General features: G+C 55.1%; 3 protein-coding genes across 3 annotated transcripts; 2 read left to right on the top strand and 1 right to left on the bottom strand.

Annotated features, from left to right (window-relative positions):
• Positions 1-102: 102 nt before the first annotated feature.
• RAD5B (DNA repair protein RAD5B) lies at positions 103-3,671 on the bottom strand (the record flags this gene model as incomplete). Its single annotated transcript, XM_037317166.1, has 9 exons — positions 103-201; positions 258-408; positions 462-647; positions 704-1,831; positions 1,880-1,913; positions 1,963-2,189; positions 2,241-2,342; positions 2,397-3,040; positions 3,120-3,671. The coding sequence occupies 9 exons, from the start codon at positions 3,669-3,671 to the stop codon at positions 103-105; spliced, it is 3,123 nt and encodes a 1,040-aa protein (XP_037185039.1).
• A 1,972-nt stretch (positions 3,672-5,643) lies between these two features.
• On the top strand, positions 5,644-8,982 carry CGCA056_v001906 (Gastrula zinc finger protein XlCGF8.2DB; the record flags this gene model as incomplete). The annotated part of the gene is made up of 6 exons (XM_037317165.1): positions 5,644-5,964; positions 6,035-6,233; positions 6,298-7,422; positions 7,473-7,584; positions 7,672-7,938; positions 7,989-8,982. 6 exons carry the CDS (start codon positions 5,644-5,646, stop codon positions 8,980-8,982), a joined length of 3,018 nt encoding a protein of 1,005 aa, XP_037185040.1.
• Positions 8,983-23,366: 14,384 nt separating this feature from the next.
• Positions 23,367-27,200, top strand: RSF2-1 (Respiration factor 2; the record flags this gene model as incomplete). Its single annotated transcript, XM_037317164.1, has 3 exons — positions 23,367-23,517; positions 23,744-27,067; positions 27,115-27,200. 3 exons carry the CDS (start codon positions 23,367-23,369, stop codon positions 27,198-27,200), a joined length of 3,561 nt encoding a protein of 1,186 aa, XP_037185037.1.
• Between the last annotated feature and the right edge of the window lie 665 nt (positions 27,201-27,865).

The raw sequence follows: 27,865 nt of genomic DNA, 5'->3' as shown, positions 1-27,865 counted from the left end.
AAAGCACAAGACAGCTTCACAGCGTCGCATGAGCGCGCTGTCATTTATAACGGAGGACAAACACCGCCCAAAACCAAACGCCCCACCAACCGTCATCCACACCTAGTCAATTGACTCGTCCATTTGCTCTGCGGGATCGTCATCCTTCGCGAATCCGATGGCAGCAAGTTTCTTCTTCACGCTTTGTTGAGAACTCATTTCCTGGAGCGATCCGTTAGCACATGTTATCTTGGGAACTGCGGTGAGAAGATACATACCACCTCGACGGTGTCCTTAATGACATATCTGGTTACGAGGACCTTCTGGCCCTGACCGAAACGAATGGCGCGGGCAATCGCTTGATTCTCGACGCTCGGGTTCCACTGCAGCTCGACGATGAAGACGCGATTTGCGCAGGTGAGATTTAGGCTGGGAAACCTCATGTTAGAAGTGCTTTTAAAACGTTGGAATGAAGGACATACCCGAAAGCACCAGTGCCGGTTGTCATTATGAGAACCCTGTTGTCATCATTCTCTGCAAAATCGTCAAGCATATCCTGTCTTTGACGAAGGGAGCAGTCGCCGTCGATCCGGAGGTAGGGCACTTGTGCCTTTTCGAGGTGTTGGGCTACGAGGTGTAGAGTCCTCGTCCAGCATGAGAAGATGATGCTGAGATCCGTTAGTGAATGTGCCGAAGAGATGGTCTCAAGCACTTCATCACCTACCTCTTGGTTTCATTCAGGTTGACTTTGACATCCTCAATCAAAGCCTTCATCTTTGTGGAGTGCCCCGTCGCGTTGAAGTAAACCTCGTCATCCCTCTTGGAAGAGGGGATCTGAGCCGGGGCGTCGACCATCTCCACGTCTCCTGAACCCCCAGGCCCATCAACCCTCACAACCGGAACACCAGAAGGCAGCGCACGCTGCGCCCTGGCAGACCTCATCCAATTCTCACACACAGGGCAGTGTCTCGCTTGCGGGCTTATCGCGCCGGCCGAATGATCAGACTGATCGAGGCACTCGGAACAGAAGACGTGCGCGCACTGCTCCTCGAACTCGTTCCGCAGCCTGCTGGATCCCAGAATCGGCATCGGCTGGTGGCAACCGTCGCAAGTGATCTCCGCATTCTGGCCCAGCGCGCTGACGACAGCCTCCCGTTCGTCGAGTCGGTACGCCCGACGGTGCCAGGAGAAGGGCTTCTGGTACGTCCCGTGGTTGCATAGGATCCGTAGCTGGAGGTTCGCCTGGAACAACCCAAACTTTGAGCTCTTCTCCACCTCTCCAACCTTTTGCTTGATCGTCCGCATCAGGATCTCCTTCGTCTTGTCGTACTGATCACGCTCTCTCGTGCTGAATTCCAGCTCCTTGGTGACTTCCTCGAGACCAGGGAGCTCCAGGAGCTCTTTCGTCCGGCGCAGGCAGAGGGACTCAAGGAGCGTGATCAGCCGCCCCTTGACCTTTTCCGTGTTTTCCTCGCTCTGCTCAAACGGCAACTCGATGTATCGCCGGAACTTGGCGGGCTCGTCAAATGGCTTGGCGCGGATGAAGGCGAAAAGGGCGCCAATGTCCGAGAGCTTGTTCTGGATGGGCGTTCCGGTGAGGCACCAACGGGAATTGGCGTGCAGTTCTCGGCAGGCATGGTAAAATGTCGTCGCCGGGCGGCGAATGATGTGGGCCTCGTCGAGGACGACGCGGTACCAGCCAATCTTGTGAAGCAGGGAGGACTTCTTTTCGAACTCTGCCGAGAGGGTGTTGTAAGTTGTGACAACGACGTGGGAATTTTTGATTTTGTCAATGTCCTTCTCGCGGCCAGGTCCGTGGTACTTGATGGTTTTCAGTTTATCTTTGACGTGTCTGTTGCTCGTCAGCATTGCCCTACGATATCTTCGGGCGTTGACTTACTTGTTTATCTCGTTGGTCCAGTTGTAAATGAGGACTGCAAACGTCAGCATTCGTTGAAATTAATCATGCATACGGTCACCTACGAGCAGATGATACGACTACTAATGTCGAACCAGAGTAGCTAATGTCCTTGAGCTTGTCGTCGTTGCTGTTCTCCTGCACTGCCCACTGTTGGCCCGTCTGAGCAGTATTGACAATGAGAGAAAGGATAGACAGGGACTTGCCCATGCCCATTTCGTCGGCCAAAATACCTCCGCCTCGCTCCTCTGGCCTCGTACGTTGCTTGACGTTAGTGATCTTGTGGCGGTACCTGGGTATGTTAGCGCAACGCATGTAGTACGTGAGAGGGGTGCGAATGTACCAATCACTTCCGTCAACCTTGACCGGCTGCCAAAGGCGATAGGAGTCGTCAATTTCACCAGACTCCCTCTGCAACATGAACCCGAGTGCCTCTTTCTGATGTCTAGTGGAGGTTAGTAAAAATGGGCTAACGAGTCTGGTTGAGTGATGTCCTCACATCAGAAGTTGGCTGTTGAGTCCCTCGCCACCATCTACCTTGTCGAGGTACCTGAGGTCCCTATTCTTGTCCAGAGACTGGTAAACTTCCATCATCATCTTTCTCAAAGTGTCTTCTCTTGGCTGCCTCTTTGCCGGTCCGCCGCTATTCACCGGCCTCACCACGTTGTCGGCAGTAACCTCAATCCCATCAAGCCGAAGCACGTGTGGATTGTCGTAATCCACGTCCTTCCTCGGATGTGCAGGCTTCTGCAACCAAAGCTTCCCTTCTGACAACTTGTCGCCAACTTCTTGAGCAGCTCCTCTAGGTCCGTAGACGTTGATGTCGACCTTGACCATCGCTTCAACAGGCTTTTTGGCGCGGCCAATGGTTTCTCGGAGGGCGACAGTCGGCGCGATGGGTTCGAACTCGACGTCGGTTCGGGCCAGCAGCGGTTGGAGAGTCTTGCCGGGAGCAGTGCGCAGGTAACCGAAATCTGTGTTTTCCTTGTCTCTGAAGGCGAGGAGGACATGATCCTGTGAGTCTGAAAGGGCGAAGCGTTGGTACTGTGTCTTTCCTGAGGTCATTGCTGCTTGGTGGGCGGCAAGTAGCTTTGAATCGGTGATCGCCATGTCCCCAATCAACTTCACGTCGACATTGTAGAGCTGTTGTTGTGAGTTGACATTCATGTAACAAGGGTGAGGGGGAGGCGAGAATGGATGAAGTATGAAACGGTTAGCATACCATCCCGTAGCAGACTTTGTCAATTTCTTCATCCCCAGCCGATGAACATGAATCTGAGCCAGTGACGATAGACTCGGGGTCCATAGAAGGGGAATGAGTCGCAGGCATAGAGTCTGCTGATGACCCTGAGCCTGAAGGTGACGGGTGGGATACGTAAGATCCACCAGGGGAGGCTATCGTCGTCATTTGCTGCTGGCCCCATGTTTCGAGCTCGAAATTCAGATCATATGGCGTGTCTTCGGTACCGAGATTCAGGTTCAGATTCAGATTTCCCAGCTGATCAGTGGTGTCGAAATTTGAGTTTTCGTAGTTGAAAAGGATGTTGTTGAAAACATCGCCCAGAGACGGGTGATCCTCGAGGACGGGGGTTTCTTGTGGGTAATCCATGCCCACGCCCTGGAACTGGGTCTGGCGAGGGTAGTTTCCCGTGTAGTCGTCGGCGCTCTGGTACGAGGACCCTGAAATGGAGCCGTGAGGGGACATGAACGATGGGTCGGGGTATTGGCTGTGACCATCGTCATCTACATCGTTGAGGAGACGCTTGAGTGACATGTTGGTTGACGGGCTGGAGGTTGATGTTGACGGGAATGCCTGTCCCGTGTGTTGGTGGGTGGTGGTGTTCATGATTTCGTAAAAGTCCTCGCAACCAGTGCTGAAGAGACCATAACCAGATGATTGGGGGGATTCCAATTCAGTCAATCAATGAGGCTCGCGGCCTGAATAAGAGGCCGGGCGAACCACTTTTGAGCACACGATGGTCGGTGACGTGAGGCATCGAAGGCGGCTGTTTGCTGTGCATTTCTGGCGCGTCCTCAACGGTCTCGTGAGGCGCAGTGCGGACGATGGTTTGCGTAGTGCATCGTGCACTCCGAAGAACGCTGAGCTGTTCCCTCCCTCCCCCGCCGTCCCGTCCGCCAGGAACAGGAACCTAACGTAATGCATGGGAAGGGATGAAGGGATGGGGGGGACAGCCCAGCGGGCATTAGCGGGCTTCGGGCTCGTGCGAACCACGAACCAACGGTACGCATGGTGGTCCGCAGGGCTCCGTACTGGCGTAAGGGACACCGGCACTCGCAGTCTCCCGCCTGGGGGCTGGTGTTTTTTTTCCACTTTCCCAGCCCTGGAGCAGCAGCAAGTCAACGTGTGTGTGTCCCGTCCTGTGCTGTGCTTCGGGTTGTTTGTGTGCGTGCGTCCACTGTTTGCACTGCCTCCCCGAGGAGCCGCAGCGGGACCACGGCCACATCTCTACCCCTGTCCGTCTGCTCTCACCGTCGGGACCTCCTAGGGGCTCCGCCACGGCACCTTAGGAGGGCTCTCCAAGTTCCAGTACTACTGCGTATGCTGCCGCAGTGCCAGCGGTGGCCTCTCGGTGTCCCCCGACCGGGGAATCAAGAGCCTCAATGATGAGGGGTCTGTTCCCACTTGCCGATGCTTGTTTCTCTTGGAATGTTCGGAGAGGGCTCCGATCATGTTGGGGAAGATGACGTATGGTTTAGACCTCGTGATGCTTTCTTTCATCTATCTTTCTACGAGGATTCGTAAGGCAAGTTGTTGTGTCTACGGTGAGTGCCGATGAGAGACAAGATGAAGAGACACACAGAGGCAGACACAGAGACAAGACCCCTGTCTATTGACTCGGCTGTCGCTAAGGAATCCAAGACACAAAACTGCCTGACAGCCTCAGAAAAGTACACTGCAGAAAGGGGTGGGATATCACCCCTCACGCATCTCCAATCCCCAAAGAAATCTCCTCAAATGCCCCTCATAAGGCTTCATAAGGCGTCCGGCGGGGGAGGGGTCGCGAGGTGGCCGGAGCAGCCCGCGCGTCTGCGCGTCCCCAAATGCCATGCTGCTGCTTGTGACTGCTGGACATGGGTGAAGCATAATGCAGCCCTTTCACCAGTCTCCAGCTCCGGACCGCAGCCCCATTCAGGGTTGTGCGGGTTCTGTTCGACTCAATGCCAAAGAAGTGGCTTGTGTGGACCGCAAGACATCATCAGCGCAGAGAATACGTGGAAAGATGGAGAGCGAGCTCGCGGTGGCAGTGCAGTTCGGCTGCCTAGCGCCTCATGCCACCCCTGCCGATTGCTGTGTCTTTTCTTTACCCCTGTCTCTCAGGCGGGCCAGCGACATCATCAACACCAATGGGTCACCTCGTGTCCTCGACGTTGAGCTGACAGGGGTTGCTCAGACGGGGTAACATTTCGGGATAGTACCGCCTGACTGGCTGCCTCTCTCGGTCTCTTTTCGAGAAACGCATCAGCCTCAATGATGTCGACTGCTCGGATGGTCCCGTTGTGCCGGATTGCGGATTTCTCAGGACCCTTTCTTTCCAGCCCAGTCTCGTCTAGTTTCCTTCTTTCATTGCTTTCCTTCTTGGATTCTGCAATGTCTCCCCGCTAGCTCTTTGTTGTGTTGGCTGGTGAACTCAATTGAGACCATTGAACCCACAGCGGCGGTATTGGTGTAATCCACGGGCCCCGAGTCAGCAAACACCCCCGGAATCCCATCGGCGAAAACAGCCATGTCCAACGGCCCCGGATCCGGCACCCTCCGCTTCGGAGCGGAGGCCGACTCTCTCGCAAAGGCTGCCAGAAAGTTCAAGGCAATTCTCAACACCAAAGATGCCGAGGAGTTTGAAGAAAGCAGGAAGAAAGTCGTTTGTGAAGAGCTCAATCTCCTGCAGACCCAGCAACAGGCCACGAGGAACCTGATGAACATGAAGAGACTGCAGAGGTTTCTTGATGGGATGGGTGACCTGCAAACTGTCCTGGAGAAGTTGGATTTTCAAGCAGTGGACAATGTCATGGCATGCATCTGGGGCCCTATAAGATTCTTCTTCAAGGTGTGTCACATCCATCGTGTCCCTTTGCTACTGTCAATTGATCGTACAGGCACTGACACGTTGTACTTAGACAACCAGCCTCAACGAAAGGGCCTTTGACCAAATCCTTGACGTCTATCACCGCCTTGGTCTCCACATTTTGCGCTTTCAGGAGTATTTGCGCGTTTTTCAGACATCTCAAGAAAGCATCAAGTGCCTGGTGCGCACTTACAAAGATATCCTCAAGTTCCATGCAGCAACCTACAGACTCTTCTCTCTCCGAAGCCAACGTATGCTACTCACCAAAACCTCCCCTTCGAGCTGTCTTGCAAATCTAACCTATTCGGTCAACAGTATGGACAAAGCTCCACAGAGCAACGTGGAAAGACCTGGACCCCAAGTTCGATCACTTATCGAAGACTCTCAAGCTGCACGCCAAGCACATAGACGACCATGGGTCATACCTTCGGCGCATGGACTCAGGCTTTGGCGACCCGAGGACCGATTCCAACCGTAGCCGTAACACCGAGTTCCAATTTTACGAAGGGGCCTACCAAGATTTACGAAGAGCCTTCAAAAAGGACGAAAAAGAGCGTAAACACAGCCAGAAGGAGAGAATTATAAAATGGATCGCGGCCAAGGTCGACGAGCTTCACGGGGAATTTCAGAGAGACCGCAATGTCTGCCCAGAGAATGGCGAATGGCTCTGGCGCCAACACGACGAAGTCTCCAATTGGATGAAAGAAGATATTCCCGAAGAGTCGACAATATGGGTCCATGGTCCTCGAGGCATGGGCAAGTCCGTCCTCTCATCCCATGTCGTGGACCGCCTCCGTGAACTCGCCGCAAAAGGCCGCGAGGTGCCTTCCAAAGCACAAGTGTGTTACTTCTACTGCCAGGAAGAGGACTCTGACAGTAATACCTACCTTGGCATCCTGAGAGGGATTCTCCACCAGCTCGTCGAATCGGCCAAGGTCCCCAACGACGACGAGCCTTCCGAGCAGAACATTGCGAACAACAACCTAGCCATTCTCCCTCTCTGCGAAGACAAGATGACAAACTCGGGTGGCTCCACGCTGACCAACCCAGACGTAGCGCAGTCTCTGATTGAGGTCTTCTTCGAGAACAACCTGCGCCAGTATGTCGTCATTGACGGGCTGGACGAGTGCAAGGTCACGGAGATCACCCAGGCCGTTGTTTTCTTCACAAAGGCGGTGAACGTCTTCGATGATTTGAATCAGGGACAACTGCGGGTGATGTTCATGACCCAGTCGAGCAAGGAGGTCCGTCGTTGCATGGAGAAGAACGGTCTATCGCCAACTTCAGGAGTAGTTGAGCTTAATGCAAAGGAGAACATGGAGGACATCCGAAGATACGTGAGGAGGATGCTCGGTTGGCGAGACGAGCAAGCAAATCCCTTCAACCTAACCGAACGGGAGATACAGGAGATTGAAGACAAGATCTCAACCACGAGCGAAGGTGTGTTCTGGACTTGACCACGGAAAGATGACGACTGACTAGCCCCACAGGCCTCTTTCTCTACGCACACCTCGCCATGAAGTATCTTCTCGAACAACAAACGAAAAAGGATCTTCTTGATAAGGTGAAACCTGGGGTACTTCCAAAGAGTATCAAGCAAATGTACGCCCTCCTCTTCGCTGAAAGCTTCTCGGAACGCGAAACCAATGCGATATCCATGCCTGAGCCACACAGCTGACACCACTGCAGCTACACCAAATTGCTGGGAGCCCTGAGAACTCGTCTCGAGGAGAATGGAAATTGGGACCGCGGAAAGCAGCTCCTGGGCTGGCTCATCTGCGCTCACCGCCCCCTTCAATTGCACGAAATTCAAGCAATCCTCTGCTTCAACCCCGACGAAGAGGTAGTTGACTTTGACCTCTACAAGCTCCGCATTGGCGTCACCGATCTCCTGGGCCCTCTGGTACAGGTCTTGCCGGGGGACAACATCCGCCTCATCCATTCCACAGCCAAAGAGTAAGTTGCCATGTCATGGCATTTCTGGCAAGACGCTAACAGCACCTGAGATACCTCGCCGACCCCGAACACATTGACGCAAAGACCGTCCAATGCGAACTCGCAACCCTTTGCCTCCGTTACCTCTCCCTCCGCTGCTTCGTCGCCGACGACTACTTGGAATCCGAACGACGCGACCACATCCTCCACGGCTACTTCTCCTTCCAAGACTACGCAATGTCCCAATGGTACAAACATGTCATCAGCGTCGTTGAGAATTGCCGCCCTGTCTTCAACTCCAACAACGCCCAACTCCCAAATACGACATCCTCCTTCTGTGAAGCCCTCGAAAAGTTCATATCCTCCCACAACAACGATCTCAAACCGCTGCCCGAGCCCGACGCCCCTTCAGACTTCCCCAGCGAGCACATCGACACCTTCCAAAACCTCTCATTCTACTCCCTTCTCCTCCGGCTCTGGAATCACATCTTCATCCACCAAAACGGCTCCGCTGAAGAACGAAATAAGGTTGGCATCGCGCGCCTCGAAAACGCCCTCAAAGCCCACCGCGCCCTCATCGAAAAGGACTTCAAGCCGGACCGCAAGACGCAAAACGATGATACGATGGAGGACTACTACGGTCCCAACCTCTTCAAATGCTCCCGCACCCTCTGCAAGTTCTTTTATCACGGCTTCAGCAACAAAAAAGACCGCGAGTCCCACCAGAACCGCCACGACCGGCCGTACCCGTGCCTCATCAAGGACTGCGGCTTCGCGCCCTTTGGCTTCTCCTCCAATAAGGACCGGCAGCGGCATGTGCGGAACTACCACCCCGAGGAGACCGAGGGGCCGTCCCAGTTCACACAGATGAGCCGGCGCGTCGAGACGGCCAAGTTCGAGTGCTCAATCTGCAAGAAGAGCTTCACGCGCAACATCAACCTCAAGGGCCACGAGAGGAGTCACTTTGGAGAGAGGCCGTACGCGTGTTCGCACTGCGGCAAGGCGTTCGCGAGACTGAATGACTGTCGGCGGCATGAGAGGATTCACACGAGGAATAGACAATGAGGCGGTGATTCAGGCTGTATCTGTGATTCGGAGCGGTGTTTGGAGTTTTGTTTGTTATTCAACGGGATATCTACGGGAGGGTATATAGGTAGCAGGTTCAGAGCCTCGACTTTGTAATGGACATTCACTAGGATATCAGAGATATCAAAGATACTTTTTGTTTTAAGCCAGACTTGAATCAAACGCCTAAACATCGCCGTGAGAATCAACTCAACCCACGATTACTTAAAATGACTGAAGGATACGGCGGATGGTTTGCAGGCGGCACTGGAGGCGCTGATGCGACGGGTCAAGGCACCTCGGGCTCTGTGCCCGTCAACGGTCCTCGCCCTGTTTAGATGGAACCATGAGAGGAATTAAGACCGTTTTTGCGAGTGAGAAGTTTAGCAAGGCACACAACTTAGTCTAAAGTCACTCATTGCTTTGCCATGACTACCCTTAGTCGTTTGGTAGGAGCTCAGCCGTGTCCTTGTCCAAGGTGATAGCATTGTTTAATCGCCGATACGTCCATCTAGCCCAGCTGATCACTTGCTGTCGGCGTGGATGTTCCACTCAACGAAGATAGTACCAGAAGTAGGTCTAACGGTGGTGAGCATGATATCTTATATCTCAACCAATTCAACGTCTCCAATATTCCTAACTCGCAGTATAGGACTTAGCTTGCTTCACGACGCGATTAGCCATGGAATTTGTCTTGAATAGGCCTATGGCAAAGAACATCCGCATCTAGCTGACTATATACTTCACTAAGAAGTCATCCAGATGAAGTAGACAGGAATCAATGAACCTTTTCAGATACATCATCTTCTTTCCCCTGTGATTCGTAGTTCGTGATGTAGCTGTAGTCCGCTGACCGGAGTTGTTCCCACGCAGTTATGAGAATTTTAGGCTCCGGATGAAAGCAATGCTAACACCGGGAGCGTGAAAGTCGAACTTCTGCGAGTGGCGACGCCTTGCTCTTGTATGTATAGCAGTTGTGAGAACCAGAACATCTTGAAAATGCCTCATTTGATTCACCACACTGTTACGCTGGCTCTGAATTGGCCTGGCTTGACGCTTCAATGCCCTCGTGTTCCCACGAAGACGATCAACGAAGTCATTGAGCTGACAAACCATCACAACAGCGATCAGCGGATGGCCAGGCCAATCCAAGATTTTGTCGAACCCCAACTACCGATAACCTCCGAAGATCAACTGAACCAAGATGCAAGATCGAGACGAGGGCCCTGGTTCTCGCTTCGCCCGCGCCACAGTCTTACCATGCCACAAACTGCCATGACTGCATACGAGGTTGCACATTTCAACCGAGCTAAAGCCGTGGTGCCGAGAGCGTTCCAAGAAACCCGCCGCAGGATCGGCGCCGATCGACATCCCGAGGCACGGCCGGTGAGCATGCCTACGGGGCGCCATCACCACCGGCGTGCCCTCCCACCGGTAGCGTACCACCGTACTCATCAGCTTGCCCAAGTCTTCCTGAATTTTATGAGGTTCGGGCCACGACGGAGGCAAGCCGGTGCCAGGAGGCGGACCCAAGCAGTCACCCCGGAAGCAAGAATTGAAGACCGTTGAGATCAACAACGGGGCGTTTGGAAGTCAAAAGCTTGTTGCTTTCACGATCCCAACGATGGAGGGCTCGCCAATCATCATGTTGCCGGTGCGGCGGCAGTGACTCTGCGGGATATTCTCCGTCCCTGAAGAATTGCGCTTCGACGCGCAAAGAGCCGCGCCCGAACAAAGACCGCCCGCCCATCATGACTCAACGTGGCGTGGTAGAGCGGACGTTGCGAGGCGGTCGAGTCCAGGAACGGCAACCCGCAGCGTCGCCGGCCACCAATGATGGTCGTAGTTATTTAGCAAACATGGCGGACATGACCCCGTGGCGGTCGCCCAATTGCGCCAGACCTGGTTCAGCCATTGCCAGAGACAGTTGGTCCTCCTTCACCTGCGTGTCATGAGCGCCGTTTGGCTTAGCGCGGATGCTAGCAGCGGCGAAGAACAATTATCCGTGGCATAGAATGGGTCGGCATCCTTTGTGTGTGGGTGTGGGTGTGTGGGCCGGAAAACTAGAGGCATAATGAAGCCACAGCGTGCTTCTTGTTCCAGAAAGCGCGCTGTCAGGGCAAGAGAGCCAATGATAATGGCTGTGGCGAACGATGATTGTCCAGAGCTGCGCTTTTTTAGCCGAGCAATGTGGCGAGAGCATCTCAACACGATGCGAGTTGAAGAATTTGCAGACGATCTGTGTATGGTGGACAATGTTGGTGATGACGAAGGTCGTACCGAATTGAAGTGAGTTGCCTCATTGCGCGCGGTGACGCAGGATGGGAGCATTTGTCCAGACTGCCTCTTCCTGAATGACGCCCACGATGAGACCAACCTGCCGGTAAGTGTGGGAGCATTGAAATGTGTGTATGGTGTGTGGCGGCCGTGACGATGGGCCAAGCCGATTGCTCCCATCGGATAAGCACCAATGTTCTGCCCCTTCACACAACCCATTCCCACTTCCCGCTGCCCAACGTCGGCTTGTCCACCTAGCATCGTCATATTTTCAGCTGTCGTTGGTTCCAACACGGTGTTGAGGAAACCGGGCCCCATTGCGACGGGTACGGAGGCCAGAGCGCTCGGCGGTTGGGGTTTGCCTGGGGACAAGCGGAAGAATCGGCACTTTGATCAGCTCTGGTCCGTTGGAACGTCCGCCGGCAACCGCATGTCGGGCGGGTCCATGGCTCGGATTTCTAATTCCAACCACCCGCAGTAGACAGTGGTGCTGCGGTAGTCGGACTTGGCGTTGGTGTGACTACGTTGGCTTCGTCGTCGTTACGGAGCTGGTCGAGTCCGACTGGTTGCTTTGTGAGTCGACCTTGGCGTGTCGAACCGGGAAGGCAGCTGTAAGCTGTGACGAAACGTCTGGTTCGGTTTCCGTCGCCTCTCATTAGACGATTTCATGATTAGATGGATAAGCCCTGACAAACCAGAGGCGAAACAAAACTGCGACCCCGGCGGCCATAACTGAGAACATGTCTGATAGACCAACCAAGGGCGAACCCCGACGGGACGACGTCACCGTCACGAAACACGATGCGAGTTACAAGCAGATGTTTTTGGGAATAAGCAGCATGAGGTATGCATGCAAGCGGCGCCGACAGGAGCTATGGGCGAGCTTCTCCAAGTCAACGAGCTCCCAGACCAAACGGCGGATGACTGCCGAGGAACAAGACCAGGAGCCTATGTCCTATTTCAGCTCCATTCCGAGGAGTAGCACCCATTCTGCAATTCCAGTCCATCAGCCCAATTGGCCTGAATGACTGGAAAAACAGTTGAAAGGAAAGGACTGATCGGCAAGTAAGAACGAGGCCGAGATTGCTTTCCCCAATTCCCGAAGATGCTTGCCAGTCGTGGCTGGTCTGAGAACAGACAGAAAAGTCCGGGGTAGACAGGGATGCTGCCCGCCCGGGGTTCATGCCAGGGGTGTCAGGTGCGCACTCTCGGGGATGACGGCCGGCTACATTTGAAGGGGCCAAGACGCCCTCCTGTTCCTTTCAACTCGATGGCGTTGGAATGAGTTGCTGGTCTGTTCGATTTGGGGTAGGAGTTGGGGACTTGTGTCCGGGGCTGGGATGGCTGGCAGCTAGCTCGGTTGGAGAACCATTTCACATCGTTGATACTTGCCGTACCGTGTGAGCCTTGGTCTTTGAAGGGAGCCAATGGGCAAGCTTGGATAATCTTGAGAACTGCGACTTCCATGCCACCCATCCATCTTCGAAGTGTGAGCGGATTTGGGGTCAAGGTGTGTGTGTGTGTGTGGCCCTAGTTGGCCATGCAGGGTTCGAGAAACGTGGAGGGGGATGGTGGGCAGCCAGACGTGGTCCAGGAACGCTGGCTGTCGTTGCCGATTTGTCACTGGCGCTCGACACCGTCAACTCTTGAGCCAACCCGTCAATGTTGACGTGATAGGTCGGTAACATTGGGAAGAAAAGGCAACCCAAACGGACGAAGCTGCAAAAAGGCAGTTTCCATCCCGTCAGTCGCTCGACCAGGGAAAAGCCGACTGGCCATCCGATGGCGATGGGTGGATGGACGGATGCCCTCTTGCACAGCCTCAACAATGTCCCTGATTCTAAGTGCGTAGCAGTGACAGGTCCAACCCGAGATCAGTGTGGATCGGCAAAGGGCTCAGAACAAGACGAATAAAATGAAAGCTCCCGTTCCAGCGCCTGCAGCACGCTGCAGTGGACGTGCTGGCATATGGATCTCGGCGGACCAGATGCATTTCTCTCTTTCGTCGCGGCATTGGTCGGAGTCCAGAAGTGAATGGAGACGCTTCTTGGATTCCTCCAACCTCAGTCAAAAGTCCATGGTGGACCTCTGCAACCGAGCCAAATGAGTGTTGCTTCATAGTATTAGAAGCAGCGTCCAGGGGAAGGGTGCTTTTGCCGCTGGGGTACTGTCGCAGAAAACAGTTACATCTCCGGCCTGCGGCTAGGATAAAGTCCGCCATCGCTCGATTAGAGTAATTTGGGGAAAAGTTGGAGAACTGTGCTGTTGTCTGGACTGTTGTCTGGAGAAGCTCTGCTGTGCCGAGCAATGAAGCTATGTCGTACAGACGGCTGATTCGATAAGCTGTCTGATGCCGGGGGGAACTAGGCCTCTCCTGCAGTGCCTATTCTCCGTTACCCGGGACAAGCTCAGGTCTGGCAAGCAAACCGTTGCAATCCAGGCCGTGAGGAGCGTGTGGAAAGCTGTCGATGCGCCTCGCCGTTGGATATAAAATCAATCTCTCGTCTAGCGTCCGAGGATGCAGCACAACAGCACGGAATGGACAAGCTTCAAAGCTCGGAACACCAAGAAACGCATGGAAACACGCTGCTGGGCAAGCTTTCTCGCCTTGTCCAGCGGAAGCTCCGCAGACAATCTGCCAGGATTCATCGAGGCTGAGGTACATACGATGACTACGGCAAATCCTTGTAGTCGTTCCACCGACCTTCAACACAGCGCCATGATCCATCCCCACACGGTCGCAGATGGTGCGTGGTACGTGCTGAGATGTTTGATGCTTGTCTTCCGTCGGGACCCTCCACTTGACTGCGGAAAAGTGCCAAACGGTTGCGCCTCCAGATCGGCGGACAAAGTCGAGTTGTCGAGAGCTAGCTGGAGAATATGTGACAGCGCTGAGAAGGTGCGAAGATCCAAGAACGGGTGATTGACCGCCCTGCATGCAATTTGAAAAATTAATATTGAGCGTTGTGGATGGGATACGCTGGCAATTAGGTCGCCATGCGACGTTTGTCGAGTGTGGCATCTGGCTTCAAACATTCGGACTAAAGGTATCCGTTCCTGACAGACGAGAGACGAGTCACCACTTTTGACGTGGTTGGTGAAGACACCAATTAGGCATTTTTACCCTCGTCGCCATCATGGGCCACAGCCTGGTGTCGCTCACCGTCTTCCCGTGAAGGGCCCTGGACCCAGTCGCTCGGTGAAGTTTGGTGTCTGAGATAGAACAGCCGCAGCGGTATCCCGTGATGGATGCCGTGAAAACGCTGACGAACTAGAGGGCGCCACCGGGAGGGCTAAAACAGCGTGCGTGTAGCTGTGCTACAGCTGTATGTTTCTTATCTCCGGGCGCAAGGCACAAGGGCAGAAACGACTCAGAATCGACTCTATAAGAACTTTTCGCTGCTTGACTGCGACTACATTGGCACACTGGCACAAGCAGTCTACGGGTTGTCAAAGGGATAAAATGTCCGTAGATTTAGGGCAGGCATTGTTTCGATGACACCAAATCCCTGAGATGACAAGTGGTGGACGAGGTCACAAGGACAGCAGACGAGGGTGTGCAACAGGGGTGGCATGTTAAGCCGTTGATACCCCATATCGCTAGGCTGGCCGTGGTGCCCTGACCGGTCCGGGCGTCGTTGTGGGCAAAAGCGGTAGCTTTGTGTAGCGTGGGCGCTGTCAAGATATTGGCGGCATCGCCGGCGTCTGTGTCTGAACGCCCAGCCGTTTCTATTGCTGGGATGGCAGCAAGATTCGTTTCAACGTTGTGGGCTGGACGACGCAGAGCAGCAGGCCTTCCAATCTCGCAAACCAGAAGACGTGGGCGAGGTAACCGAGCTCCGAAGAGAGTTTCGACAGGTCTTGCGCTGGGCTGGCATAGGCACCATCAACTTCAAAGTCCCACGAACGGTCTACCGGAAATCGCGCGTAGCAAGCCCTCATGCCCTGCAACGGGTCTGGAGACTGACGGGTTTCCTCCCGACACGACCTATCGTTACCAGGAGGTTATTGCGAGGGTCCCAGAAGGTCCACAAAAGTCCACCCGGGCGATTCGCTGGCGCGCAAGAAAAAGAGGATGGCCAAGCCTCTCAACCCATTGACTTGCAGATAGGGATCATTGCGCTTTCCCGTCGTCCAATTCTGGTCCGCAACCTCAACGAGCTCCACCGACGTAACAGCAGCGTGTGAAGGTGTGCAGGCCAGACCCCCGGACCGTGACGCTAATGCACAGTGAAATGCGAACAGACACAGACACTGTCCCGAGGTACACCGCGGGCGGGAGACTGCAACTGTCTGCCAGTACCTGCGATGGTCCTTTCCTTGCGTCTCTGGGATCAAGGCGGCTGGATAAGATCGCCGGGCCCGTATGGGTCTCGACTTGTCCCTCTGCCGTTGGCGGCGTTATTAATAGCGTACTGATCGGAGGTTTTGATCTTGCCTCTGCTGAGGCTCGCCGCGCCAATGTTCAACTTTCAAGCGGCCGACAGCTGTATGCAGCCTGTGACGAGCTCGCGTCCCGCGGAAGCTTTTGCTCGCTCAGTTCAAACGGCAACCTGCTCCGGCGGGTTGACCATACGTCTTGCGCCGGTTTATGCAGAGACAACCGCCCATGCTTGTTTATGGTCATAATCTAGCTTGCGGGCTGCCTGAGATGCGCGATCGCCTTGATGTACTCTAGCTAGCAGCGGGCAGTAACATCAGGCAATTTCTGGAAGCTTGGAGGATGCGAAAAGGACCCAAGTGTATCCCGTAAGATGTAGGCTGCACCAGTGACATGCAGAGCGGTGTTGTTCTCCGTTTAACAGCCTGACATGGGTAGGTGATGGCTTGTGTAAGCAAGCACTCAGGTGAGAAGATCTGACGCTGTGACGCAGCTTCTTGCGGACCGGATGGATCTGGATCGCGGGTATGACCAGAGCCCAAGACAGGGCCTGCAACCTAGCTCCTGTGTGACTCTTATTCTTTTGTCGATTAAGAAGACATGGGGTTCTGTATGCCCGTCGCTGTGTCTAGGGATGCGTCCGTCTGTGCTATTGGCGCACAACAACGGGCGGCGACGACATGTGGGCATCTGCAGGTTAGCGGAGATAAGTGTGGCATCAGTGCCTCGCGTCCCCTAGTCTGCCCATTGATAGCGAGGCAAGACCGTCATCGTGTGCGAAAGGGTTGAATAATACGATTGTGACGCGAATTGGCGAGAGCGCTGTTGGCGGTTGCTGAGAAGTGACAGGGCCACGACGGACCGTGGTCGGGTACTGAGGCCGTGGGGTGACTGTCTATCCGTCACAGGGGGCTCTGGCGATAACCACGGGCAGCGTCCGATATCGATGTTGACGAACGAGATTCGGTCATTGATGGGAGGAAGGGCTGAAAAAAGAGCCCAATCACCGGGACGTAAGCAGAGACGAAAGCGAGGTGAAGTTCGGTGTGGATGAAGCCGGGCTGGGACGTTTCCTGCGGAAGGTTTCGTCATCTGGTAGGTTTCTGATCGGTACGACTGCTACGTCGCCAAGCGGAAGAGGTAAGTTGAAGTGAAGTCAACGTAAACGCTCCGTGTGGCAGTTTCGTAGCGAAAGGTTCGGTCTGGTAGGGCGGCAGCTTTGGTAGTGCCTGTGCCTGTGCCTGTGCTCGTGCTGCTCCAGACGAGGTACATGATGCCCATGCGGCGAAATATATCGAATGCTTCCTCCACGGAATGGCAGAGTGTCCAAATTGGAACTCCGCCGCATCATGCGGATATCTGGAGATGACATGCCAGATGCATTGTCTCTTCTCGGTGCAGAGAGCTGGCACAGCCGAAGGAAAGGAACTCGGACGGTACAAAGTACATGGCCGGCTGTCTGTTTGTCACTGGCTGGCCGCTGGTGTGCGGTTGAGCGGCGTCCATTGGACAGCGGGCTGATTGAAGAACTGGTGGTGGTTGTTGCAGTTGCAATAATTGTGGCGACGACGACGATGAGGATGGGGATAGCGACAGGGACCTGCGGCGAGGAGTGGATCGCGGCCGTGTGAGGGAAACGCCGTGGGTCGTGGGTCGTGGGTCGTGGGTCATGGGCCGCAGGTTAGCCCTTGGCCGTCAGCGGCGTGAAGGTGACATTGCATCGGCGTGCGGACGATGAATTGAGGTCGGGACGGTCGATGGGAGTCACAGACAGTGTGGAGGAGGAAACCCCGGTCTGGAGCACAGATGGGCGAGACGAGAGGCAGCCCTGGTGCCCTGGTGCCCTGGAGCCCTGGAATCAAGGCAACAGGGGTCTAGCAGTGGCCCCAGCTGCGGGCAGGTGGGAGTTGGGGAAAGGAAGGAGCCACGCTCGACTTTTGCACACTGTGCTTGGCGAGGTGGGGTGAGACCGTGCCCAAGGAAGGTGCCGTCCGACGACAACTGCTCTTGCTCTGCTGGCTCCTGCTGTTGCTGCAACTGCCATACGCAGTAGTTGGCCTGGCTATGGCGTACGACCGGCAACTGCGACTGCAATGGCAACTGCAGGCAGGCGCGTAGGTAAGGTAAGGTAAGAAGGACAGCTGCTCCTGCTGCGGCTGATACTCGAACATCAAGCACACCAAATGACGAAAGTGCCTTTTGTGACGTAGACGCCTACCTACCTTACATGTGCGCATATTACCTTACATAGGTGCTCTACTTAGGTTGTTCTGGCTTGGTGGCCAACACACTGCAGCTGCTGCACTTAGGTGCACTCTCTTTGCCTTACACTACCTCATGCTGGGTGGTTGCTCTTGCTCTTGAGGTGCAGGCTCGCAGCGTCCCGCAGCAGCGCTAGGGTGCAAGAGGCAGGGCGCCGCACATGCTGTCAACCATTCAGGAAGCAGCTCGCGACAACGCCCCTGCCCTCTCTGGCTGCGCAGTAGCGGCGGGCTCTCTCGCAAATCGATCGACTCCAGTGCCATGCTGCCCGATTACGGCATGTTGCCCTCTGCTTCCCGTCTGACCATGTCGTCAGGTTCTTGCGTCGACCGTCTCTCGTGCCTCTGCCGCTACTGTATCATCTAAGGTAAATGGCATGTTTGCCGAGCCGTCCTCCTGAACCCTTCACACCTTATCCGCTGCCTCTTATTGCCCGACCTTATCCAATCGAGACACGGACATGCCCAGCGGAACGAACCACACGCGTCTACGACCTGTCGTGCGTTATTATCAAAAATAAGAGCCCAGCCCGCTGCTTCAGCAAATCATACATGCCGAAACAATTCTACGGTGGACCTCGACGTCGGCTGGACCTCCAGATACCCGACGCGCTGCTGCAGTTGTTCTGCACCTCGCCCGTTTCTGTTCGCATGCTGCAGACCAGCAATAAGCAGACGCAAGCAATCCGAGCATCTAGGACGCAGAGCATCCAATATCGACACCACCCAGACGAACCAGCCCATCAGCCGGCCAACAACCTTCATTCCAGACGATCTTCCAAGTCTCCCCAATCCCTGTCCCACACGCCAGACAGCCCACGGCTCGACCCCGTCGACGGGCAGCCCGTTCGCAGTCTGCATATCGTCCACTTTCACCATACACTTGCTACCCGCTGAACGGCTAGAGTTGACTGTGAACTGACCTCACCTCGCCTCCTCAATCATACCCTGCAATGGCCTATTCATAACGACGTCTTCACAACTCGCCAGGCTCACAATATCCGAGATTTTGGAGAAGAAGACGACGAGAAGGTACCCGATTTCATCACGTCACCATCCGATGACCTCGACACCACCTAGCCCTGGCTCCCTTCCCTTGATGGACAGCGCTCCTACTGCCGACTTCAATGATTCCTTCTTCAGCGCCAACAGCCACAGATGACCTGATGGCGACACCTTGTTCCCAGCCTTCATCCATCTACTGCGATACCTGCGTTCACGACGTCGCCGCATGGAGGTCCCATGGCCCGAGGTACAACGACTTCCGCCCGGCTCCGCAGAGGACGAGGTACCTGCCCAACCCGGCTGCCCACGAGGCGCTGGGCTAGGTACGGAGAACCCTGATCGGCGCTGTTGTGGATGCAAGTACCAAAGTACCGCAAGCTTCTTGTCTTTCGCAGGTGCCAATTGCAGCCACTGAAATCGCCCGTTTCTTTTTTCTCTTGCTGCGGCGCTGCTCGTCTTCTTTTCTTCGACCAGCCCTAGAGTCCTAGACTACCTACCACAACTCCCTGTCTCGACCTCCGGCTATCGGTCTTCAATCTGCTGCTTCGGAACCATTCGCCGTCTTCCATTGGCCAAAGCTGCTTGCCGCAATTGTCAGCATGTCAAGCCGAGAGAGCGATTACGGCCCACGCTGCTCGCTTCTATTTCGCAGTTGCGAGCAATTGCGCTGGAACATCAGAGCTACGTCGTTATCATGCTGCAATAACCAGCAGCGTCAATTATTTACAAGACCTGTACGAAAGGGTGGTGTTGTGCCGAGCAGACCGGGCCCAGAAGGTGTGCTGTATCGATTGAAGGTACAGTATCCGCCACGCTATGCCACACCAGCAGCCGGCCTCCCGAGATAACCAAGCACACCAAGTCGCTGTTCTTGTCTCTTGTGCAACACGAAAGCCTCGCATGCTGCATGCTATGTTCTGGCTTCCACGGCACACTGGCATGGCACCTCATACACCGTCTTTGCTTCGGATCATGTCCCAGCTGAGCACCAGCGGGAACTCAATTTCACAGCGGACGCTGGGCCCGAGCAAGGCTTGGCTCACTTCTGGAACAACCCCGGGCCTTGAAGCACAAGACGGGATGCTCCATCCAATCCACCCTCCCGAGAAGCCAGCCAACGACAGACCAGGCATGTCGAGTGATGCGACTGGACGCGGGCCACTTTAGGAAGCCGTGTGCTAGCATGGCGGGTACAGATACCTGGAACTCCGTGCGGATAGTAGAGACGACGTCTCAGAGTCCCAGGTAGCGGCATCATCTTTGCCTTTATCTCTGAATGCTTATGAATCCCAGTCATTCTACGCAAAGTGGGCGTGATATGGCAGGCGTGAAGATGACGACAACGCCGACAACGGTGAAGACGCAGGGCTCTTCCACTTGTGTTGGTGTTGGCCTGGGGAAACCGGCGTATGTACAAGCCAACTGACAAGGTCAGTCGAAGGGCGGTGATCCCAGAGGTTCTGGGTGAAAGGCCTGGGGTGGCTGGTTGAGATGCAATAGGAACGGCTTCGTGCCGGCCAAGCAGGCAAAGTTTGTTTGGCCAAATGATTTCCTTTTTTGTTCTGCTTCATCTCTGCCCGCTGGCATCAATCAAATAAGCTCGTCGAGGGCCTTCGCGTCGGAATACCGTCCGCCTCAGTGCCGAGACGTCCGACCCCCGATACAGCTGTCGCACGTCCATCTCGCCATCGACCAACATGATAAGCTACGGCACGGACATAGGAGCCCTGACCTCGAGCTGGAAAAGAGGCCCGGTCAGCATCGGTATCGCTCTCAGAGCTTGCACACCCCAGTAATAAGAACAGAGAACAGACCTCTCCACGCACAGGACAAGCATCTGACCCGATTACGTAGCACAGAGCTGTCTCTGGAGCCTCTGTGAAGTCTGGAGTTTTCAGGCTTCAAGCTTCAGGCTTCAGGCTTTAACCGCCTTGTTCCGCGCTGCCCCAATTATCTTGCAGTGTGCTGGGTCGTTGCAACGGTTCCCCAACCAGCCTCCCCTTGTTCTCTGTGCCCCCTGACCAGTCTCTTCTGGGAGTTAGCTTGCCCGGGCCTCTAGCCTTGTAACATGAATGCGGGAATGATGGAGGAATAGCGGACGACAGCAATGCCTACCTGACCTCTGACTACCTACTGACGAACGGTATTATTTAGGTCGGCAGGGAAGGGTAGAGCAGAGGGAAATAAAGCTTACGAAGTAACGGAGCTCCAAGCAAGATGGAACGCGGGAGCGTGAGCTAGCAGCAGGCTAGGGGAAAAGATGCAAGGTCAAGTGACTCTGGCCAACTGGAACATCAATTTGCATCCGTTGGTAGGGTGCCAACAATAGTAAGGTAGTACGTGATACGTCCGAAGAGCCGATGCTGGGTGACTGCGATGGGCGTCGCAGCCTGCCTTGCCTAGCTTTGATGGCCTGTCTGATCCTGCCGCTGGCTCTGTTATGCCTTGTCCTGTCAGATTCCCATCCAAGGCACGAATGCATCGAGCATCCAGTTATTGCAGTCCCAAGCCCGGTCCAAGTTTCGTCTCGCCTTCCTCGTGACGAGCGGCCCCTCTATTTCGACACAGCCCACGCAGCGGCGTAATGAGCGAGCAGCAGCCGACGCAGGAAGCGAGCAGCGAGTCGGGGGAACACTTTCCTTTTTACGCACAATATAGAGAGAAGGCAAAGAACTGATCCTTTATTTGAGTGCCTTATGTGACTAAGGGGAAGGAAGGTAGGCGCAGCTGGAGACAGACAGCAAAGTGAAAGAAGGCAGGCAAGAGCCACTGGGTTGGAGGCAGGTAAGGTAAGGCCGGGTACATGGCCTTCCCAGTCAGGTGGCGGCGTCGCACTGTGGTCGGGTACATCTGGCAGGTATCGCTGACCTGCTGGGGCCAGCTGGACGTGGACTGGCTGAGCGTAGGTGGTAAGGTATCTATCTACCTAGGTAAGGTATCTTAGGTGGACGTGGACCGGGGCGAGCTAAGGCATACGGAGGACCCACCTTGCCTCACCTCCCGTCACCTTGCCTTTTTGCTCTTGCCTCCTGCCTCTCTGCGTGTTTCCCATGAATCTTTCCCGGTCTCTGCCATCCCACTGACCGACCGACAGACCCTGCTTCCTGCTAAGGCAAGGTAGCGTAGCGTACAGACGGATGCAATGTGCTAGTGCGATTTGTGCTTTCCCTGCCTCTTCTGCACAGTACCTACCTGCCCACGTACTGCGAAATGAGATGCGCCTGTCGATACCTACATTGCTAAGGTACCTACGATACCTTGCCTCGACGTACCCGTCCCACTTCCCATCGCAACCTCATCCCAATCGTGGCGGGAGACGGTACCTAGAACTAGGTACCCGCCCACACCCACGCCTGTGACCCGACCTTCACGCACACAACGCACACTCTCTCACACACATCCAAGTAGGTATTCGTACCATGGTACACCTTCGGTCGCCCTCTTTCTCTCACATTCGCCCGCCCGCCCACCAAGAAGACAGTGGAGGCAGGCAGGGGAGCAGCAGAGAACTGGAGGGACGTACCTTACCTACCTTACCTAGCTGCTGCAGACCAGACCAGACCACACGAGACAGACAGACAGACGGCCAGACGCAGGCTCCCCAGGCCCTGGCCCCAGTCAGTCCAAGTCCCCCAGTCGCAGTCCATGTCCACGTCCAATCCCGGCTCAGTCCAGTCAATCCAGCAGTAGGTAGCAGCAGGAGCAGCAGCAGCGTCTCCCCCAGTCAGTCAGTCCAGTCCCGGCTGGTCCACTCACTCACTCGCTCGCTGGCTCGCACACACACACACAAACACACTCACACCTACCTCACTCGCGCTTTCCACTCCCAGATGCGCCGGGCTGGGCTGCGCTGCGCGACCTGACGGCACTTTACCTAACAAGTACCTCAGCTTCCCCTTCCCACCACGACCTCTTTGCTCCCCTCCTTCCTTTCTCTTTTTTGTTTCTCCAAGCAACTGCTTCGACCGGTGGGAATTGTTTGTTCGACGAAAGCCTCAAGGCCGCGACCAATACAGACCAAACTTGATTTGCTGTTCCTCGACTGCCTTCCTCGTGCTTGGAAATAGCATGCGACTGTCGGCTTCAGAAAACAACTTCTCCCTCTTGTCTCTACCTCTTCCTCCCTCCCGCCACTACTAAACGCCGCCTCTCCCCCCCACCACCCACCACCTATCTACCTATCTACCTCTCTTGCCCACCTCACCATCTTACACCAACCAACCTCAACCTCGACCCCGACCTCGACCTCGCCTTCCTTCAACCTCCGTCAGTCAGTCTCTGGTTTGGTTTCGCACTCTCACTTGCCGCTCCTCTCTTGCGCACTCTTCCGACCACCGCCCACCGAGCTGCTGCGCCCAACCAAAAAAGGAACCTCCTTCCTCCCAACCAACCACCCCTCCATTCCTCCTCCTTCACGACGAAAACGACCGGAAACGACAGGCGAAAAAAAAGAAAAGGCGATGGCCATGAATGATACGGAAATCAAGGTCGAAAAGAACACAAACATGACGACCAATTCCTCTTCTCCCGCCGCTGCAGCTACTGCTGGCGGTGCTGCTGCTCCCGCGGCGGCTGCTGCCAACGGTGCTGCCCCGGCCACCGAAGATAGTGGTATGAGTCGCACCTGCACAATTGCATTGAAACTGCACTGCACAGCACAGCCCACCAACACCCCTCCAAACCTGCCCCTCCTGTTCCCACCCGCGTGTCCCGCCATTCAATCCCACCACCACCACCACCACCACCACCACCACTGCATCGTTGCCTCTCTTTCCCTGAGGAATACCATGCCACCGCTGAAACTGAGCTGACAATGAGTCTTTTTTGGTCCATACAGCAGCAGCTTCTACTATTACCGTGAACACGAAGACGCCTGCCAATTTTCCTCCCCCCAAAACCGATAAGCCCCGCCCTCATGTGTGCGCGACTTGTCAGCGCTCCTTCGCCCGATTGGAGCATTTGAAACGCCACGAGCGCTCCCACACCAAGGAGAAGCCTTTTGAGTGCCCTGAATGCACAAGATGCTTCGCTCGTCGCGATCTGCTGCTGAGACACCAGCAGAAGCTTCACCAGACGACCACCCCTTCTTCGCGCCCCCGCAACCGCCGTGAGAGCGCCAGCGGCGTTGCGCCTGGAACGAGTCGCGCCCGGAAGAACAGCGTCGCTGGTCCCAACGCTGCTGCGGCTGCAAACGCCGCGGCTTCCATGCGTCCCAGAGCCAACACCATCAGCCATGTCGACCAAAATGCCATGCAGATGATTGCGGCCGCCAATGCCCAGGTAGCGAGGGGCATGCCGCCTGGCACACACAGTCGTCACCCTAGTTTGGTGGGCTTGCCCGTGCACAACATGGACTTTGGTGGCATGTCAGCCGCCATGGGCCAGCGCGGTATGGCTCACGGTTTGCCAAAGCTCGAGACACATGGTATCAACAACATGGACTTCAGCGGCTTGCGGACCGCCCCGCCGATGGCCGTGTTCAACCCGGACTTCGACTTCGAGGGGTTGTTGTTCGGCCCGGGCTCCACCATCAACCCTAATGCTCTCCACTACAACGACTCGCCCCAGTCCATGGCCTTGGATCAAGCTTCGCCCTTCCATGGCCTGACCAGCGACATGTCGTCTACTCAACTGGACGACAGCTTCGACTGGTTGACCGGTTTTGAGCATCAGATGTCGTTCCAGGGCGCCGACAATGCCGTAGACGGATCCAGCCCGTCCGCCATCAGCACCACCAGCCAGAGTGGCATTAGCGATGTCATGGTGGACGGCTCCAACCACCCCCCGGCTGGCACCAGCTCCATGTGGCAGCCGGCCGTAATGGGTCCTCCCCAGGTCCCGAACCCTTTTGCCCTGGACATGAATGGTTCCGTCTTTCCCGACCTGATGAACGGCGCCCCCGTGTCGCCCCAGCCGTCTACCCAGAAACTCAATGATGCCTACTTTTCGACGCCTCCCCCTTCTCTGAGCTCTTTGAGTCCGTCCATGGTCTCGGGTCTAAACAACACCCAAAACTTGAACCAGGCGCTCAACTTCAACAATGCAGGACCCGAGACCCCCTCGTCTCTCAATGGCGGAAACCATGGCGTCTCGCCTGTCTCCACCATCACGGATACTACCCGGAGTGCCATCGTCGGTGCCCTTTCGCAGTGCGCTCCTTTTGGTGGACGGAGATACTCATTTGCGACCCCAAGCTCGCCGTTGTCGCCAGGATTTCAGAACACAGCCAACAGTGTTCCTGACCATGTAAAGAATTTACCTAGCACTCAAGACTTACAACGATATGTTGGCGCTTATCTTCGTTACTTCCACCCTCATCTGCCGTTTTTGCACATTCCCACTTTGAATTTTGAGATGCCGCCCTCCGCTACCAACCGATCCAACAGCGTCGGTGGGAGCGGGTGTCTCATCCTTTCCATGTCTGCCATTGGCGCCTTGTACGAAATGGACCATGTCCAATCTCGGGAATTATTTGAGATGGCCAAGAAAATGATCCAGTTGTATCTAGAGGAGAGGCGGAAGGCCGATGTGAGAAAGGCAGACTTACGCAGAACTCCAGCATCCGAGCCGAACTCTCACAGCCAGGAATCCTCAGTCCACACCCCGGTCTGGCTCGTCCAAGCCATGCTTCTCAACGTCGTCTACGGCCACAATTGCGGCGACAAGACAGCCAGCGATATCGCCTCAACCCATTGTGCAGCCCTTGTTAGCCTGGCTCAGGCTGCCGACCTCCTCCGTCCTATTCGCGTCGAGTCTAACGAGACTCGTGACACTCACATGCGTGATGATGCCAACTGGCCCGGCATGCGAACGGATTCTGAAGAGCAGGCCGAGTGGATCCAGTGGAAGACGATGGAAGAGCGCAAGCGCACCCTTTATGTTGTCTTCATCCTTTCCAGTCTTCTGGTTGCAGCATACAACCACACGCCCGCACTCACCAACTCGGAAATCCTGCTTGACCTGCCATGCGATGAAGAGTTCTTCTCCGCTGAGAGCAGTACTGCATTTGCGGCAAAGGGTGGCATTCGCGCGGCTAACCACAATCGGATGACATTCCACGAGGCTTTGGGGGAGTTGCTGAGGACGAACGAAAAGCAACAAAAGCAGAAGGCTTTCAATGCGCAGCAAGGATTCGGGCCAGGAGTTAATATCCACGACATGCCCACCAGCGACTTGAAGCCGTCTACGTTCGGATGCCTGATTCTGATTAACGCGCTGCACAACTACATTTGGGAAACCCGACAACGCCACCACAACAAGGTCTGGACAAACGAGGAAACGGAAAAAATGCATCGCCATATCGAGCCGGCCCTCAAGGCGTGGCAAGCGGCATGGGCAAGCAACCCGAACCACAGCTTGGAGCGACCGAACCCCTTTGGCCTGGGCCCGCTATCTGCCGACGCCATTCCTTTGCTCGATTTGGCCTACGTTCGTCTTTTTGTAAACTTGGCTCGGTCAAAGGAGAAATTCTGGCAACGTGATTGGGACGCCATGGCGGAGGAGCTCTCGCGAGGTAGCGAAATTGTTCAGCACGCCGAGCACTCACCCGCCTCAAACACTGAATCGAATGGCACAGACCCTTCTGATAACTCAGTCTCCAGCTCGGTCTTTGCCGAATCGCCAGCCACGCAGTCCTCATCCCCAGAATTCTCTTCGGCAAAGTTCCCACCCCCGACCCAAGCCGCTCCGCAGCTTACCAACCGCTCTACATCGCGCAGAGAGAAGCACCTAAGGAAGGCCGCCTTCTACGCCGCTGACTCTCTCGCGATGTCCGACAAGCTTGGTGTTACTTTTGCCGATTTCTCCAGCCGCGAGCTGCCTCTTCAGTCGGCAATGTGCGCTTTTGACTGCGCTCAGGTTTTGGCCGAGTGGGTCGCGACTCTGCAAGATCGCATCGGGAGATATTTGGGAATCTTGGGTCAAGATGAAGTTGATCTATCCCAAGTGCCAGCAATTATGCTTCTGGAAGAGGAAGATGTCAAGTTGTTGGGCAAGGTCCAGGAGGTGTTGGCCTCGGCTGAGATGAAGATGAACTTGGAAGTCGTCCAGGGTAGCATTGTGGGGGTTGATGCTAGGATGCAAATGGACGATCATACAGGATACGCAGCCAAAATCCTGCGTGTCACAGCTTACATGCTTGATAAAGCTGCTGTGTGGCCAGGTAAGTTGCTCCATTCAGTCGGGACGACCTTTTCTAACCCTCTACAGTCACTCATCTCATGGCCCGATGCCTCGAGACGCACGCTACTCACATGAGAGCCCGAGCCGAAAAGTCCGTCATTGCATGCGAATAAACAAAAGGCCAATTAGAAAGGGGAGTCAGTCGCTAAGATCGAATCACGATGACACCGTTGAGAACTGGATGTGGAGGATCGCAGGCGGAAAATCTGCCGGCAGGAACAGGGGACGCAAAGTCCGGTGACCGGAAACAAAACTTGGAAAAGGATTATCGAAAAAGAAGGGGGCGATATAAAAATCGACGACAAAATACCCTAACGCTCTTACGGAAAAAAAGTACACTTGTATGACGTTACGACATGTTCTCCTCGCCAGGAGGCATTCTTTCGAGCTGGCACGTTACGATGCCACGCACATTTTACGTTTACGCTGACGCAGCGACCCGGAAAACAACGGAAACGCGAGCATAATTGCTCGTCTTGTACATCAAAAAGTTCTGCCATAGCCTCGATGGCCCAGTTGGTATGCGGTCTCTCATTTGGATTGGGAAACCCGGACTACTACTTCTTTCCCTGTCGCATATGGGCTTCCTTGAATAAGGCGACTTGAGGCTAGTATGGACAGGAACTGCTTTATATTTAGGGGGTCGGAATGGCGTATTATTTTCTTCAATTCTTGCGCAACCCACAGCACCGATTCACAAGATCCACAGAAACTATGTGGTCCTTGAGAGTTGGTCGCGTGGGTTTCAAGCGCCATGTTGAGTTGGGTGCGGCTGCAA

Source organism: Colletotrichum aenigma, assembly GCF_013390185.1.
Source record: "Colletotrichum aenigma strain Cg56 chromosome Unknown KSG_Cg56_contig01, whole genome shotgun sequence".
Lineage (NCBI taxonomy): Eukaryota > Fungi > Ascomycota > Sordariomycetes > Glomerellales > Glomerellaceae > Colletotrichum > Colletotrichum aenigma.
The sequence above is the reverse complement of the archived record's forward strand: the minus strand, read 5'-3'. Positions and strand labels throughout refer to the sequence as shown.